Here is an 18,069-nt window from a genome sequence, read left to right as displayed (position 1 = left end):
GAGTTCAGTATTTCGCTTTAACATTTGGAGGGTGTCATGGGAGTGTCCCTTTAAGAAAGGTTTTTGCCTTATGACATTTGTTCAGTTATGTGATTTTTGTGAGTGGAGCTGAGCTGTGGCTGAGAGTGTTATTTTCACTTTCAGTTTTGGTTCAGTGAACTCAGATAGAGAACAGAAGTGTTTTGGCCTATCTCTTACTATTTTCAATTTAAATATCTGTTCCAGTAAAAATCACCTTGGTAGTGGCTTTAGATATAGTTTGCTTTCTGGAAGGGTTTAAACCTGTTGGTGAGGAGGGTCAGAATCTCAGGGAAAGCCAGTTTTATTCAAGTGAGAATGCAGAGTGCTGGGCCACACTCTTGAAAAGGGTTTTTTGCTTTATGGGATTTTGTTTTGGAATTGGAACAGTTAAGGGGGAATTCATTAAGTGTTTTACATAGATTACTGTAGCTGTGGGGTATCTATGTTTGTAATTGATAAATATTCTTGCTGTGTGTTTATATAAATGTTAACTAAGTTCTTAGAATAAAGCTTATTTAAGTGTCTTGGAAGACTGTTGAATTACACCTCAAATGAAGGCTCTTGTGCGCATCCTAGCCAAATTCAACACAACGTTTAGGTCAAGTGAACTCCATAATATACTTTGGAGTTTCTAAACCCAGGCCCATAACAAGGGAGCAATTCAATGTGGTTTGGGCAGTTTTGTGGGAGAAGGAAGGCTGGGGAGATAAATTTCAGGATCACATGCAGCTTACATCACATTTAGCCAGAATTAATCAATTACCAAGTGGGCAACAACCTGAAGTAGGCATTCCGCAGTTTACATATATGAACTGAGGTTCTAATACCAATTGTAGGACTTTGATTGAAATATTTGCACAAATAGTGTACCCTGCCCAGTTTTTTTGCAGACTAACAGTAGCCCTTAATTGATCCTATAGAAAGCACCCAAAAAGTGGCCAGAAATCATTCTACAAATTATGTTTTTGTGGATCCAGGAAAAGCAGAAATCCTGGCTCCACAAAAATACTGTTGCTTCCACTGGCAATTCATTTGTTGAATGCAAATGAGGCCTGAGGTTGAATGATTTGGCCTCTGATTGACACTTAAGGTAATCACTTTGATGATTTGCCACTGAGTTTGGATGCAAAACTAATTTCTTGGCCATAATTTCATGAAGACTACTCAATTGATAATATTGGCATGAAATAATAAAACATTAGGTTAGTTCCCTTGATCTTGGGATGACAGAATCATTCAGTCTTCCAGTACAGGAGGCTATGTGAGTCATTGTACCGTTCTATGAAAGAGTCATCCTCGAAGCCCCATAATCTCTCACTTCATACTGCTCCTGATCTTACATTTATGCTTTCTACTTGTTAATTCACTGGCCAGTGAAAGTTATTATTCAATATTTACATTTTCAAGCACTGAGATTTTGAGCATTATGATCAGATCTCTTAACCTTCTACATTCTATCAAAAGAGTCTCAAGGTTTCTCATCTTTTCTTTACCCAAGTCTTTCATCACTGGGGTCCTTTTAATGTCTCTTTTGAAATGAAATGAAATGAAAATCGCTTATTGTCACGAGTAGGTTTCAATGAAGTTACTGTGAAAAGCCCCGAGTCACCACATTCCGGCGCCTGTCCGGGGAGGCTGGTACGGGAATCGAACCGTGCTGCTAGCCTGCTTGGTCTGCTTTAAAAGCCAGCGATTTAGCCCAGTGAGCTAAGCCAGCCCCATGTTACTTTTGTATTCTACTAATAAACATCCAAAATATAAAACTTAGGGTTACTTTTTTACAGCATTTTTTACAGCATTGCCAACTTGTCCTCCCACTTATTAAGATTTCTGTTTGAATCTTTTTTTAACGAAAGATCTTTGTAAATGTTTGCTATCATAGAAACATAGGAACAGAAGAAGGCCATTCAATCCCTCGTGCCTGCTCACCACTCAATGAGATCATGGCTGATCTGTGGCCTAACTCCATTTACCTGCCTTTGTCCATAACACTTCATACCTTTGCTTAACAAAAAATTATCTATCTCAGATTTAAAATGAACAACTGAACTAGCATCAATTGCCATTTGTGGAAGAGAGTTCCAAACTTCTACTACCTACCCTTTGTGTGTACAAATGCTTCCTAGCATCTCTCCTGAATGGTCTGGTCCTAGTTTTTAGACAATGCCTCCTAGTTCCAGAATCTCCAACCAGTAGAAACAGTTTATCATAATCTATCCTCCCTTTTCCTGTTAATATCTTGAAGACTTCGATCTGATCATCCCTTAACCTTTGCAAAATATTGTGGCGGTATCCACCCTTATTAAAAGCTGATCAGAATTGACTTTATATTAAAACATGTATTTAACTCTATATTGAAAACTAATGACTGATGAAGTCATGTCTGTCCTGTAAACCATTACTTATCGCAATAATGTCTTTCAATAAATAGTATAGATATTACTTTGGTAAATTGGCCAGATACAATGAGCTAATTAAGTCTAGTGGCCTTCTTTAAGTGGCCTTGTCAAGAGGCCTTGCCAACGAGGGAGGCTGGTGTTTTTTCTGGAGATAACTGGGGGTGTCAATCTACTTTTCAGAAGCAGGAGCTCTGCTAAAACTCCTTTCGACTCCCTTAGATAACAAATGAAATAAAAGTTTAACCAAAAGCGACAAGAGAGACTTCTTCTTCTCTTCAGGAGCTGTTTAAAAGTTTGCTGAGAGCTTTGCCTGAAAAAGCTGCTGATCTTATCTTGACTCGTAGAGTTCTACTCTTGATTGAGTATGGAACTAGTCGAAGTAAGTATGAGATGTTTATAGCTTAAGCAAATATGTAGTTAAGAAGCTCAGAGACTAACGCATCACATATCCTGTATTTGCCGAACTGTATCATTTATTAAAAACTTGTATTACCCTTATTCTTTAAATAAATTGCATATATATTTTACCATACAGATCCGTGTCTATTTTCATAAATAAGTGTGACATTTAACTAAGGCTCATCATATTCTCACCTCATACTGGAGGGTAACTTACCCATACCCAGCTCTCAGAATAAGAAAGACTTAGCTGCAGTTAAGGATAAGTGAGCCCCCTAAGTGATAGTCTATCTCGTATACCGAAGGTAATGAAAGCAAGGAACATTGTTGATGCTATAATTACACATCCCAAACAGTGAGTCTTACTTTAGATTTTGACAAGACCTTGTCTGGTAGCTCAACTAATCGGGAAGATCTTAGGTAGAATACTCGACTGTTACAATATAACACCTTATAATTGTCCGCATTAAATTTCCTCTGACCTGTATTTAATAACCGATGCCTTCATGTTGTGCCCACAGTCCCCTTTAACCATGCTCCCCAACGAAAGTACAGGTTTATATATGAGAGCAACAACTGCCCCAACTGATCTTTGTGCATTTCTAAATTGCCCGGCCTGAGTTAAGCTCATACATCAAGCCGCCCTTCATTATCTAGTGGTAATGTTTTGTCGCAGAATTACAAACGAAACATAGTTTGACGATATTCGTGTTTTACTGCTGGATGCCTATTTGAAGAAATTGCCTAGGACGCACTGGCCTCCTGTCATCCCTGTCCCGGCACTGTGAGCGGCAGAGGCGAGTGTGTCAAACTCCTAACCAGAGCACTGATGTCGAGGTGAATTTGTGCAAAGCTCCCCCTTCTTTCCGTCTATTGTCGATGGAGCCGTTCTTCAAAAAGCAAGTGGCACCAGTACAAAAAAAACCTCTAAACATGCAATAAAGACCAGTCACGGAGCATTTTATTTATAGTTCCATTGTGTACTTGAGGGTTTAGAAATAGCCACAACTTTTTCCACAGATGCTCCAATTATTTTTAAATTAAATGCCGTAACTTTGACCCCGATGAAACTACACCGAGTGAGGCCTGTGATTTTTCTACACCATTTCTTGTGGTGAGAGTGCAGTAGTTTCTCCTGCTGATTGCTCGGAAAGACACTGCGGTTTGGGGCTGGCGAGCGGGTTCCCAGCCACCAAGTCAGGCCCTGCTTTCCCCAATACCTGCGGCGCGAAGATCCGCGATGAGCAGAGCAGAGGCGCAAATACGCGGCCAGCCCGAGCTATTTCCTGCTCGACAGGACTCGGAGATGGAAGTCCTCTGGCTTCAGCAAGGCTGGGCGGAGCCCCGCACGGTGCAGCCTCCCAGTGACGGAAGCCTCGCTCTCGCTACTTAAAGGCCGGTAGCTCGGCGACCAGGAAGGTTGAGACGTCTGTCCTGCGCCATCCCTCCCTCCCTCTCCCGGCTCCACTCAAACTGGATCCCAACTCGCTCGCCTCTCGCAGCCGCCCGATGAGAGCGGCGGTCCTCACTCCCAACACCACCGGCTCCCGCAGCGGCCGGCAGCAGCAGCGCTCCCCAGTCACCGACTCCCGCAGCAGCAGCAGCAGCATCGCTCCCCAGTCACCGGCCCCCGCAGCTGCAGCAGCAAAAGCTCACACTCCCAGCCCGATGCTCAACTGATCGGGACCAAGGTAAGGGACAGGCCGCCTTCGGACACTTTTACCAAACTGGGGAGGAGGAGGAAGCTCCTCGCCCTCTTCCAATGCCCGAGGGGGACTTGAAGCTTCTGCACTCACTGGTGCTAAACGTTCATTTATTTATGTAATTTTACATTTTTAAAAATCGACTCGGAATTCTTTGCAGTATGTTTAAAGTCAGTTTTTAAAGTGTGAGTGAGTTGTGTGTGTAGTGAGGGGGTCACATCGACACAGGCCAGTGTAATGTTTACTTTTACCGGCTCCTTTGTTGTTAAATCTTTGAGTCATTTTTTTTTTGCAGCCAAGTTTTTTTTTGGGGGGTGTTTTGCTTGTGAGGCTGTAGAACTGGACTGACTGAAAATGCTAGTGAGCGAGCGAGTGACCGCCCAATTCCTGAACCGCCCCGATCTCCTCGGCAAATTCCCCGCCTCCCTTCACGTAACTGCTCCAGGGGAACATCTACTCTGCACGTCTGAGATTTAGGGATTAATTATCCTCAACATTGTTGGGAGCTCGCCCGGCCGGAGCGGGCGGGGAAATAGTTCCCATGGGTGGAGAGGGGGAGGAGTTGAGAGATTTTGATCATTTTTAAAATTGGGGTTGGTGGGGGGAGCAAAGGGAAAAAAATTGTTTAATGACTGCCGATCTTCCTGTCAACAGGTCGGCGAACTCGGCTTGAGCGGAGTGGAAGCAGCAGCATGGAGAAGAGTTTGCCTCTGTGCGGGCCCCAGAGTGGCCAGTCCACACAGCTGGAGGGCCCCAGACCCCCGGCGGCGAACTTTCCACCAGAGGTGACTTTGCCCTGCAAGGTGCCGCTCATCAATGCTTTCCTCAAGAAGAAGCACGCGCAGAGGAAGCTGGAGGTGAGGAATCTCCGAGCCCTGGGATTAATCCTCACCAGCCTGTTGCGATCCGACAAGCTGAGTAACGGGGTGTTTCTTTCTGGCAGCTGTGTGGAGGACCGGACCAGTTTGTTTGAACCTCTGAAAAAGGACTCTAATGAAACCCGAGCGTGCTCGAAGTCGGGAAATGATGTCTCCGCACGGGTGCCATCTGCGGGAAGTCCAGGCCAGATGCAGCAGCTGCCGGGACTGGAACACAATGACCCAGCTGATCAATCCTTCGCCACCGAGGCATCTGCCATTATCACCACTTCTGCAAACTTGCCATTCCAGAACTTGACACATTCCACCCAAGATGCTATCGCCACAGAGTGCTGTAGCAACATGGCACAGCCTCATGCCAATAGCTTCTATCAGAACGTCTTCTGTCATGATCTACTGAACCAGGTTACGGGTGAGAAAGACTTAAAGACGGACATTTTTCAGGATAAGAGTGAGGAGGCCTCCATCGACCTTGTCTTTGATCTTTTGACTCAGTTACAGTATCACACCCATCAGGAAGAGGGAATAGAGATTTGTGATGAATTTTTACAGGGGATTTGTGTTTATGGGAATGACTGTATGAAACATCACACAGTGCTACCTTATCACTGGCAGCTGAGAAACATTGCAACTCAGACTTGGCAGGCAGTGCCTGATGAGGCGCAGGAACATTTAGAAAGACTGTACTGCAATCCTGACAATGACCAAGTCAAACTTCAACATCAGTAAGTAACAGATTCAGGAGAGCTTTATTATTGATTCTTATTTTGAAACGTTCTTTTAATATATCCAGTGCCTTAATTTGAGTTTGTCTGATCATTTCCATGTGATGTTTTTAAAAACTCGTGGAAACCTGCCTGAGTAGAGAATTGCAAGTGTTTTTATGGTTTGATAACAGTGAAGCACTCCTAAAGAAGCTGGCTTGAATGTCTGAATTGCAATGAAGAGAACCCAGCTCCATTGTGATGTTGTGTTTCTGTAGTAACAAGATGTAGATAACAGCATGCTGCACCCTGCCAAAATACTTGTAAACAAGTTAGTGCTGCACATCACCTTGCATGGTTACCACACTATTTGGTTAGTGCTATTAATCATTTGCGGGCAGCCTAGCTTCAGTGAAAATTTGTTTGGACACAGGAAAATGCCTGTTCAGCAACCCACTAACAGAAAGGTCGAGTAAAAACCATCAGTAATCAACTGATCAGACATGTCTGCATAGCTCAGTATTGGTGGATTTACTTGACTGAATAACACACTTGGCTTTCAGCAATTGCATACAAATAAAATCCACCTACATACAGACATGGCTTAAAAGTGATGGTATGCAAACATGCAGTGATACATTCTAGAATATAATGTGCTGGCTTGTACAGCTGCTGGGACGATACCAGCACATACCATTCCACTTTGAGCCTTGTTTATATATCGTATCTTGTTAGTAACTGGGTGGCTTGTAATGGTGTCCTCAGGGTGTAGAGAATAATTTCAGGATTCCTGCTCACTCCCATTAGTCGATAGCCAAAGTGGAATTTTATTTGTTTAATTTGTCTTATCTTTGCGTCACCAAAGCATTGGGAGGGACACAGCTGATTTTTCTCCCAGGCTTCGGTCAATACTGCTCTTAATCTGGTTGCTTGGAGCAGGTGGAGAGTGATAACTGTTTTGTGATGATGGTGTCAATGCTTTTAAAATATTTTGAGGAGATAGTTGGATGGCTTCCTTCAATTATTATTGGACCATCACAATTCTCTTCTTGTGCATGTCTTGCTTTGAAAACTGAAATAATTTTTTGCATATCCTGATGGCATAGTGGATGCAATACAAACTACATACATTTGGGTTTGCAGAAAAATACTATTTGTGTGTTAATCTATATAATAGGTGTAAGATGAAAATAAGTATCTTTTCTTTCTTTTTTAAAAAATAAATTTAGAGTACCCAATTATTTTTTCCAATTAAGGGGCAATTTAGTGTGGCCAATCCACCTATCCTGCACATCTTTTGGGTTGTGGGGGTGAAACCCACGCAGACACGGGGAGAATGTGCAAACTCCACACGGACAGTGACCCAGGGCCGGGATTCGAACCCGGGTCCTCAGCGCCGTAGGCAGCAATGCTAACCACTGCCAACATGCTGCCCGAAAATAAGTATCTTAACAGAATAACCTGAATTGCATTTGTAGTAATCTGTCATGTGAGAGTACCTTTAAGAAATGGGTGTTCAAGAAAAGTACCTTTTACAAAATGGGTGTTTATAAATGGGGTGTGTGTATATAAATATCTGTAGTGAGAGTACCTTTTTGAGAAATGGGTGTTTACTACTGCAGTGATGTCAGAGAGTGGATGGAGCTGGGCTATTTGTCAGCTTTTTACTTTCATTTTTTGAGCAGTCAGCAGGGTGTGTTTTAATTTCATTCTCAGTGTTGGAGCTGAAGCCAGACCAAGCAGGTGTACTGCTGTTCTCTCTGCCATCAAATGGCCTCTCTGCCATCAAAAGGCATCTCTTTATAGTTCAGAATTATAACTGTTTTCAGCAGTGACTTTAACCTGATGTGCTTCTGATAAAGGTTTTGTTTTTAAGTCGTTATGGATGTTAAAAAGGAAAGCTTAAAGGATTACTTAGTGTTGTAGTCTTTGGGGTTACATTTGAATTAATGGTTGCTAAGATATTCACTATGCTTTAAAAGGTTCACTTGAGTTCATAGAATAAACATTGAAATGAAATGAAAAATGAAAATCGCTTATTGTCACGAGTAGGCTTCAATGAAGTTACTGTGAAAAGTCCCTAGTCGCCACATTCCGGCGCCTATCCGGGGAGGCTGGTACGGGAATCGAACCGTGCTGCTGGCCTGCTTGGTCTGCTTTAAAAGCCAGTGATTTAGCCTTGTGAGCTAAACAACCCATTGTTTTGCTTTTTAAAAAATACTTTTCCATTTCTGCTGTACCACATCTGTAGAGTGGGCCGTGTGCTCCCCATACCACAATCTATTAAAAGGGTGGGTGAGGTGAACTCCCATGATGCACTTTGGGCTTCTCTAAACCCTGGCCCATAACAAATCCTTCCGACATCTTCAACTAACATAACAAATGATCAATTAAAATCAGTCTTTGCCACTTATCTGCTAGCTAGCAATGTAATTTGTATATTTTGGGTAGGCAGGACCTGTTAGGATTCTGTACTGCAGAATTCAACTCCCTGTATCTGAATCAGTAGTGTTTAAGGTGAATGTGTTCCAGTAATGTCTGCCACTGTTCTTCATTTTAGATGAATTAGTTCCCAAGGGCATAAAATAGTTATCCTTTTCTTTAAAAAAAAAGAACATTCTTGTGGGATGCTTGTCTTTGGAATGGCTAGTGAGTCGGGTAGAATGTTGTGTGAAATTGCCTTTTTAAAATATGGATTTTGTTGGACCCAAAATCAGTTGATTCCATCCCAACATGTGATGCATTGCTAGAGTTACTGGTGACCCGTTTGGTGTTTCTTGTGCATAATTGTGTGTCTTTATTTTGAGCCTTTTCTGGAAATTAGGAACAGTGTTAATGACAGTTATTTTCATTTAAACACTTTCAGAATGTTGTTTTTCTTAGATTGTATGTTTGCTGCAAAATAAGATATATCTTTGGTATAAAATAGAAATTGAACAAAACATTCACTAATGTATTTGAACCTGAACCAGTACAAATCTCTTGGCCCTTACTGTACAAATCATATGCAGCATTGTGTTTGGTTAATAGATTAAGGTGAATGAGGAGTCTCTTTAGGCAAATCATCATTTAAAGAGAAAACAAACAAGGCTGTCTTGTCATTTACTGTATTGAATCAGGATGGACTTCCTCCAAGGTCTGCTCCTTGACTGATCTGTAGTTTTGCTTGTTAAAAATATAATTATTATGGAGGCAAATGTTCACAGTTGCTATGCAGGCCAGTGGTGCAAGCAGTAACAAAATAATGCTCTGGGCACAGCTGGGTGTGAGATGAATTGCAGTATGAGTCACTGGCAACATCAATTGTACATGTCCAACCAATTAGAACTCTGCAAGTTATCTTTCTGTGTCAGGACTCTACAGGGCATGTGGGAATGTCTCTGAACCATTTCAAAAGATCAGATATAAACCTTAATATGCGAGTTCTGATATTCTGGAAACTTTGCACAGTATAGTAAAATATAGGAGAAAATATGAAGGAAGGGTGCCAATAAGCAATACAGTTGAAAATGCTGAACAGTGGCTGGCTGATACCCACCATAAATAAGAGCTTGTCTTTATATAGAACCAGAAATATGTGCTTGTCTTGATATAGAGCCTTTCCCATCAAAAATTCTCTAAGCACTTTACATCATAATTTCTAAGGAATATAGAAAGGTAGCCTACTAAGACCAATCCTCTAAAATCTTGTTCATCCAAAATCTGCTGCACATTTCATAACTTGCACGAAGTCACACTAACCTGTACCCACTGACCTGGTTAAGCAACATGTTGATGTAACATTTCCACCATTTATTTTAAAATTCCTTAATGGTCTTGGCTCTTACTATTTATGTATTTACCTTGAGCCTCCCTACACCTGAATGCTCCAATTCTGTGCTCCTTGACCGTTCCTGATTTAATCACCCCACCATTGACAACGTGCATTCAATTGGTAAGGCACACAACCCTGGAATTCCCTCCTTCGATCTCTCCAGCGCTCTTCCATTCTTCCTTTAATACATTACTTTTTGACCAAGCTTTTGGTCATGTGACTCAGTATACTGCATATGGTTCGGTATCGAATTGTGTTTCCTAACACTCCTAGAAAACATCTTGATGTTTTACTATGTAAAGTATGCATGTTATCTGGTTGATCAAGCCTGCACACGGTTTGTATCCGGATTAGACACCCCCACCCATCCACCAGCAGCCATGAGGGAGGCAAAATGTTAACGCCCCAAGGGCAGCATGGTAGCATAGTGGTTAGCACAGTTACTTCACAGCTGCAGGGTCTCGGGTTCGATTCCCAGCTTGGGTTAGTGTCTGCACGTTCTCCCTGTGTCTGCGTGGGTTTCCCCTGGGTGCTCCAGTTCTGCCCACCCCCCCGGCCACAGTCCAAAGATGTGCAGGTTAGGTGGATTGGCCATGCTAAATTGCCCTTGGTGTCCAAAAAGGTTGGGTTGGGTTAAGGGGATAGAGTGATTGTGGGGCTTGGATAGGGTGCTCTTTCCAAGGGCTGGTGCAGACTTGATGGGCTGAATGGCCTCCTGCACTGTAAATTCTCTGATTCTATGAAAAGGGAGTTGGAGGGAGTGGGGATTGAAATATGGACATTCATGGAATCTGGGTGTCACTGGCTCGGGCAGCATTTATTGCCCTTGGGGAAAGTGATGGGGAGTTGCCTTCTTGAATCGCTGCAGTCTCTGAAGTGTACGTGCACCCATGGTGCTGTTAGGTAGTGAGTAACCCCCCCCCCCCCCCCGCAGATGAACAAAACTCATTCGGGAGAACCTATTGACTAACCTTAAATAACCCAGCTATTTTTATTCACCTTTAGTAAGACATGATCTTCATCCCAGCCAGGAACTGGTTTAGCACATTTTATTTAAATATGTGAAAATCTGTACGAACTGGCAACGTGTCCTGTAGGTTCTTGATTTAAAAATAACCCACCCAACATGTAACCTGGCCCAACCTCTGCATGACATTTCCATTAGAACCCAGTCATTGTTGCCAGTCTATGAAGCCCTTTAACTATTTTGTATATCTGTTTCAAATCGCCTTGAAATCTGCATGTCTCTGTAATGAATATATCCAACTTTTTAAGCCTGAATAACTGCCGTTCTCTTAGCTGGGATTCATTGTTTTTACACTGCTCTGAATCTTTTTTACTGCTTCTGTATCACTCTCCACATGAAGGGACAAAAACCGAATGCAGTGTTTTAAATTCTTGTTTGAAATGCAATGACAACATAGCAACCATTGCCCCACAAATAGCCTTGAAATGAATGATCAGTCAGTGCCTGACCAAGAAATGTTGGATATGACACTGGGAGAACTCTCCTGTTCTTCTTGTAGCACCATGGGGACTTTACCATCCACCAGAACAGACAGACAGAACCATGGTTAATTGTTTAATACAAAGGAACAGTACTGTTGTCAATGTATCACATCCTCAGAACTTAAGAGTCAGAATTAGATAATCAATTCAAGCTGTGATGTGAGGCTAGAGTATGTAACTTCTGGCTTCATTCATCGCAATCTTCAGCCTCTGTCGTTTTACCAGTTGGTGGTTGTGCAGGGAAGTGAGGGGGTAAGGAGAAGGTATGATGACATTGTTAGTTAAGTTTTCACCTTTTAACAATTACTATTAAGCTATTTTGATGGTAGGGACAGCTGGTGTCTGTTTAACATCCTCCTGAGAAGGAAGTGTTTCATGAATTCCAGCAGGAAGGATGGTTGCATGGTTTCAAATGCGTTCCGATTACAATTCTTTCTAATGTGAAGTGTACTATGGAAATGACTCCTGAGTATTTTTGTGAAATACGCAGGATCTACAGCCATCTTTGCACCATTAACCTGGCTGCTCTCTAATGTTGTATGAGGTGATAATGTCATTGGGTTGACAATGGCTGAATACAGTAGTTGTGTAAATAGGATTTGTTTGGCGAGAAACAGTTGACAACACAGGCATATTAAAGTTCCTATTGTTTCTCACAGGAACAGAAATAACCTTGAGATACACCAACAAGAAGAAAAACTTCTGAGTTTGGCACTGCCTTGATCTTGGGAAAACTTTGAAATGAACCAATTCAAATCCATGACCTCAGATTTTGTACCTTTTTTAAAAAAAAAATAAATAAAAAAAATACTTATTTGAAATAATTTATGCAGTTTATACTTCAATGTGTATCTATTATTGTTTTGGCCTTTCCTTATGTCTTTTCTGGCTTTTTTTCCTCCCCAACTGAACAATTGCTGGACTATGATTCATTTCACTGCTCATTGTCCAACACCTCCTCGCAATTGCGATTTTATATTCACTGAGTACTTGTCGCCTATCCCAGTTAGATTTAGATTTATTTTTGCATGTACTGAAGTACAGTGAAAATATTGTTCTGCGTATAGTCCAGGGAGATTGATCCATACATGAAAACAGAGAACAAATGATAAATACATAATATAGACATTGGGTGCAGCATATGGATATAGTGCTACAACTGTAAGAGAGGATGCGTAAAAAGATCAGTCTATAAGAAGGCCATTCAGGAGTCTGGTAACAGCGAGAAGAAGCAACTGGTGTGCGCGAGCGCATCTTCTGTCCAATGGAAGAGAGTAACCTGGGTGGGAGGGGTCTTTGATGCAGCACAGTGGTTAGCACAGTTGCTTCACCGCTCCAGGGTCCCAGGTTCGATTCCCAGCTTGGGTCACTCTGTCTGTCTGTCTGTCTGTCTGTCTGTCTGGAGTTTCCAAGTTCTCCCCGTGTCTGTGTGGGTTTCCTCTGGGTGCTCAGGTTTCCTCCCACAGTCCAAAGATGTGCGGGTTAGGTAGATTGGCCATGATTAAATTGCCCTTTAGTGTCCCAAAAATATGTGGGGTTACAGGGATAGGGTGGAGTCATGGGTTTAAGTAGGGTGCTCTTTCCAAGAGCCAGTGCAGACTTGATGGGCCGAATGGCCTCCTTCGGCACTGTAAATTCTATGATACTGCCTGCTTTACCAAGGCAGCGGGAGGAGGCAGGCCCATGTGATATACTGGGCTATTCACAACACTCTGTAGTTTCCTATGGTCTTGGGCCGAGCAGTTGCCATACCAGACTGATGCAGCCAGATGGTACATCAATAAAAATTGGTAAGTCATTGTGGCCATGCTAAATTTCCCGAGGCACTGTTGTGCTTTCTTGGGTTGTAGAGTCACATGTGGGTGGATCAGGACAGATTGTTGGTGATGTTTACCCCTCGGAATTTGAAGCTGTCAACCATCTCCACCATTTTCTTTTGAGGGGCACCAAAAACCATCCCAATGTTGTCTTCACTTGAGGCCTGCGTGTGCAACCTTTCTATTGAAGCTCACTGGATAATATTTAAGAATGATGAAGAAGGTTAATTTTCCCACCCCTTAGTTGAGATACAGTGATGGCACCGGCATTGTCTTGGATGAGACAAACGAGCTCCATACAGTCCATGAAGAGAATACATGAAATGAAAATCGCTTATTGTCACGAGTAGGCTTCAATGAAGTTACTGTGAAAAGCCCCTAGTCGCCACATTCCGGCGCCTGTTCGGGGAGGCTGGTACGGGGATTGAACTGTGCTGCTGGCCTGCTTGGTCTGCTTTAAAAGCCAGCGGTTTAGCCCAGTGAGCTAAACCAGCCCAAACATGGCGTTCCTGGTCCCTGTGATTACTTCGCCAGTGTCTTCACCAACTGGTCCTTGGGTTCAATGTGGGCTCTCCTTGTATTAGTAAAATACTTATTGTCCACGATTCCCTGAAAGTGTTGAGAAACCAAGTTTTAAGAATTGTTCCAAAATAAATTGGAAAAATGGGTCTTAATTCATTTCATTTTTTAAAAATAGAAATGCTCTTTTATTTGCCAGGAATGTCCAATATAAAGATTTCAGCCGCAAGTGAGCACAAAGTGTAGCACATGTCAACACCATTCGTATGTTTTTCTCTCGGTAACAGTTGACCGTGCATTACATTTATTCTCCTGTCTCTCCCAGTCACTGTTACTCCATATCTGAAATATCATGACTCTCTCAAGTTTATAGAGATGGTTTCTGAGGTAAAGTTGGGCGTCAGTTTTTGTTTAAGAAGACAGTGGATGAATAAGACGGATGACGCTATAGTTGTTTTCTTTGTGTTATTGAGAATCAGGCAAGCTTGATGCAGTATTTGTTACTGCTTTTCCCACAAGTAGTGCAACTGTAAATATGCAGACTGGTGGAGACATTATTGTAGCATTTTACTGAATTATTTAGAAGTAACTATGACTTGCCTTTAAGAAAAATGCAACATCATTTTTGAAATCAATAGTCTTGTGATGATGCAGATGACTGTGGCATGAAAAATATTACAAGCTTTCAAGTCTATACACGCACAAGTGAACTTTCACCCATTTCCATAATTGCTGTTAAAGGGGCGTTGTATCCACTGGGGCGTGTTTGGTTAGGTAAAGTTTCTGGAACAGGCATGAATAACACTGCCTGAGGGCGGGGGGGGGGGGGGGGGGGGGGGGGGGGGGGGAATAAAATTCATCAGAAAAGACAGCATGTTCTCTGCAGCAAGCTCCCCTTATTGGCCAGTAATCATCAAAAGCAAATGTGTTTTTAAATGTCCCAAATTCTATTTGGAGCTCATGTGCCTGGATTTCTTTTATTCATATTATATATCCGCATTAAACAAATTGCTCATTATTTTTTGCAACAGCCATAATCCTAGACTGTGCTGAGTTAACATCTCCGCTGGGATTTTGGAAGGACAGCCGCAGTTGTCTCCAGCACCGTGGATCTATCGAGAGGAACATTGGCCAGAAAACAATGGAGTATATTTTCTTAGTGAAAATATAATTGTGATAACCTTTTTTAGTATTGTAATCAGGAGGGGGAGAAAAAACTATTTACCATTCTGATGCATGTGGGTTTGAAGTGGAATATATGGAGTTGAATATTTTGGAGCAGAAGTAGGCCATTCGGCCCTCGAGTTTGCTCTGCCATTCAGGTTTGTTTCAAATTCCATAATCTCACCTGCCTTTTTGAGAACCTTTCATTCCCTTTTCTAACAAAAATCTCTTCCCTTACCGAACAAGAATCTATCTACCTCCGCCTTAAAAATAATAAATGACACCACCAGCCTCTGAGGCAGAGTTCTAAAGTTATTATTCAGACCATTTCAGGATCTTGTATACTTCAATCAAGTCACCCATTCTAAACTCTAGTGGAAACCAGTCTAGTCAGTTCAACTTATTCTTGTAAGACAACCTGCTCATTTCAGGTATCAGTCCTGTCGACCGTCTCCAACATATTTGCATCCTTCCTTTTAAATAAGGAGATCAAAACTGCACACTGTATTTGAGACGTGGTCTCATTAATGTCCTGCATAAGATCCTTACTTTTATGTTCAATTCCTCTTGTAATAAAGGATAGCATCTCATTAGCCTTAATTGCTGTACCTGCATACTAGCTTTCATCACCCATGCATGAGAACACCTCGATCCCTCTGCACCACGGAATTCTGCAACCGTTCTCGGCTTTTTTGGCAGGAAGAATAAAGTGAACAATGTTACATTTTCCCACATTATACTCCCATCTGCCAGGATTTTGCCCACTCATTTCAACATTCAGCCTATCAGTATTTGTCTGCAATGTTCTTCTGTCCTCTTCACAGCATATTTGATTTCTTACCTATCTTTGTGTCATCTTAAAATTTAGCAGCCATGCCTTTGCTTCTCTCTAGGTTGTTGATATGAACTGTAAAATGTTGATGCACAGCACAGACCCCTGCGGGATTCCACTAGTCACATCCTGCCAATCAGAAAATACTAATTTATGTCTACACTCTGTTTTTCTGACAGCCAACCAAACTGCTACCTATGTTAATATGTTAAAGTCAAAAGTCGCCATAGTCCCAGATGACTATGGGCTGCTTTCCCCTTTTTTTGAGGTGGAGAGCTGACTGGTGGTGATTTAACCTGAAGATCACCACACCTCTCCTCTGGCATGGGACAAGGATGAGAAGGCAGGCCTTCATGAATAACCTCAATATAACCTTTAATATGTTAACTAGTAGACCATTAGCATTTATTTTCTGCAATAACCTTTTGATGTGGCGCCTTATCAAATGCCTTCTAGAAATCCAAGCACAATATGTCTGCAGGCTCCTCTTAATTCACAGCGCATGTTACTCCCTCAAATAACACCGACTAGATTAGTCAAACATAATTCCCCATTCCAATAACCATGCTGACTCTTCCTGAGTTTCTTCCAAGTGACCAGCTATAACCTCATTACTGAAATTCTAACCCTGTCCCCATGACAGATGTCAAGCTAACTGGCTTATAGTTTGTTTTCTGCCTCCTTTTTTGAATAGAGAAGTTATATTTGCTACTTGAGTCTGATGGAACCTTTCCAGAATGTAGCAAGCTTTGGGAAAGGAATACCAATGCATCGACTATTTCATTAGCCACTTAGTTCATCAGGACCCGGAGATTTTTCAGCACGCAACTCCATCCGACCGCTTCCCTAGTGTTTGCAATTTTACCAAGTTCCTCTCTCCCTTCCACCCTGATTTACAGATATTACTGGACTTTTTTTTTGTGTGTCTTCTATAGTGAAGACAGAAGCAAAGTATTTGTTTGTTTCATCTGTCATATCCTTATCTACTATTAACCACCCATTGTCATTTTACTTGAAGTAAAATACTGTGGATGCTGGAATCTGAACCAAACCAAGAATGCTGGAAAAACTCAGAAAACAAGAGTTAACGATTTCCAGTCCATTTGGCTCTTCAACAGAACGAGAGAGGGAAAATCTGTTACTTTATTCACTTTACTTTTTTCCTTTATAAATACCTGTAGAAACTCTTGCTATCTATTTTTTAAAATATTTCTAGCTAGCTTCCTCGCATTCTCTTCTCTCTCCTGATTAATCTTTTCTTTGTATTCTGACCAATCACTTAACCTGCCACCCATCTTTGCGCAGTTATATGTTTTAAGTTTGATGCTTTCTTTAACTTCTTATTTAACCATGGATTGTTGGTCCTCCCCTTGGATTGTTGGTCCTCCCCTTAGAATATTTCTTCATGATAGGCATATACTACTTTTTTTTTGTGAAATATCCCCTTAAATGTCTGCCACTGCTTCCCTATTGATCGACCCTCTAGCCTAGTATCCCACATAGTTGCCCTTATTTATGTTTAAGATACAAGTCTTAGACCCACTGCTCTCCCTTTGAAACGGGATTAAAATTCAATCATATATAGTGGTCGCTTTTACCTAGGGGTGCCTTTACTTTGAGGTCAATAATGAATCTCGCCATATTGTGCAATACTAAAGCTAATACAGCCTTTCTCTCTGGTTGGTTCCAAAATGCTGCCTCAGGAATTATCTCAAAAGCATTCTATGAACTCTTCATCCAGGCTACTCTGCCAATCTGATTTTTCCAAATTTATGTGCAGATTAAAATCACCCATGACTATTGCTGTCCCTTTATCACAAGCACTCAATTTCTTCTTGCGTATTTTTTCCTACATTTGTGGTTACTTAGTGGACCTTTGGACCCCTCTCGCTAGTGATTTATTTATTTGAATCATAGAATTTACAGTGCAGAAGGAGACCACTCGGCCCATCGAGACCACCGGCCCTTGGAAAGAGTACCCTACTTAAGCCCATGCCTTCACCTATCCCTCTAACCCAGTAACCCCACCTAACCTTTTTGGCAATTTATCACTGCCAATCTACCTAACCTGCACATCTTTGGATTGTGGGAGGAAATCCACACAGACACGGGGAAAATGTGCAGACTCCGCACAGACCGTGACCCAAGCTGGACATCAAATATGGGACCCAGGAGCTGTGAAGCAACTGTGCTATCATGCTGCCCAAAGTATTTCCCTTAGTATTCCTCCTCTCTACCCAAACCGATTCTATGTCATGACCTCATGAACCAAGATCATATCTAACGATGGCACCTATGCCATCCATGCCA

General features: G+C 41.9%; 1 protein-coding gene across 1 annotated transcript in view; it reads left to right on the top strand.

The window, feature by feature from the left end:
• The first annotated feature begins 4,243 nt into the window (after positions 1-4,243).
• Positions 4,244-18,069, top strand: part of LOC119975774 (TCDD-inducible poly(ADP-ribose) polymerase) — a 31,620-nt gene continuing 17,794 nt past the window's right edge. The window contains exons 1-2 of the mRNA XM_038815615.1: positions 4,244-4,510; positions 5,177-6,125. Coding sequence (XP_038671543.1) covers positions 5,215-6,125 — 911 coding nt within the window. The 5' untranslated portion in view covers positions 4,244-4,510; positions 5,177-5,214. The remainder of the gene's footprint in view (positions 4,511-5,176; positions 6,126-18,069) is intronic.

Source organism: Scyliorhinus canicula, chromosome 13, assembly GCF_902713615.1.
Source record: "Scyliorhinus canicula chromosome 13, sScyCan1.1, whole genome shotgun sequence".
In the NCBI taxonomy this organism is placed as follows: domain Eukaryota; kingdom Metazoa; phylum Chordata; class Chondrichthyes; order Carcharhiniformes; family Scyliorhinidae; genus Scyliorhinus; species Scyliorhinus canicula.
The sequence above is the reverse complement of the archived record's forward strand: the minus strand, read 5'-3'. Positions and strand labels throughout refer to the sequence as shown.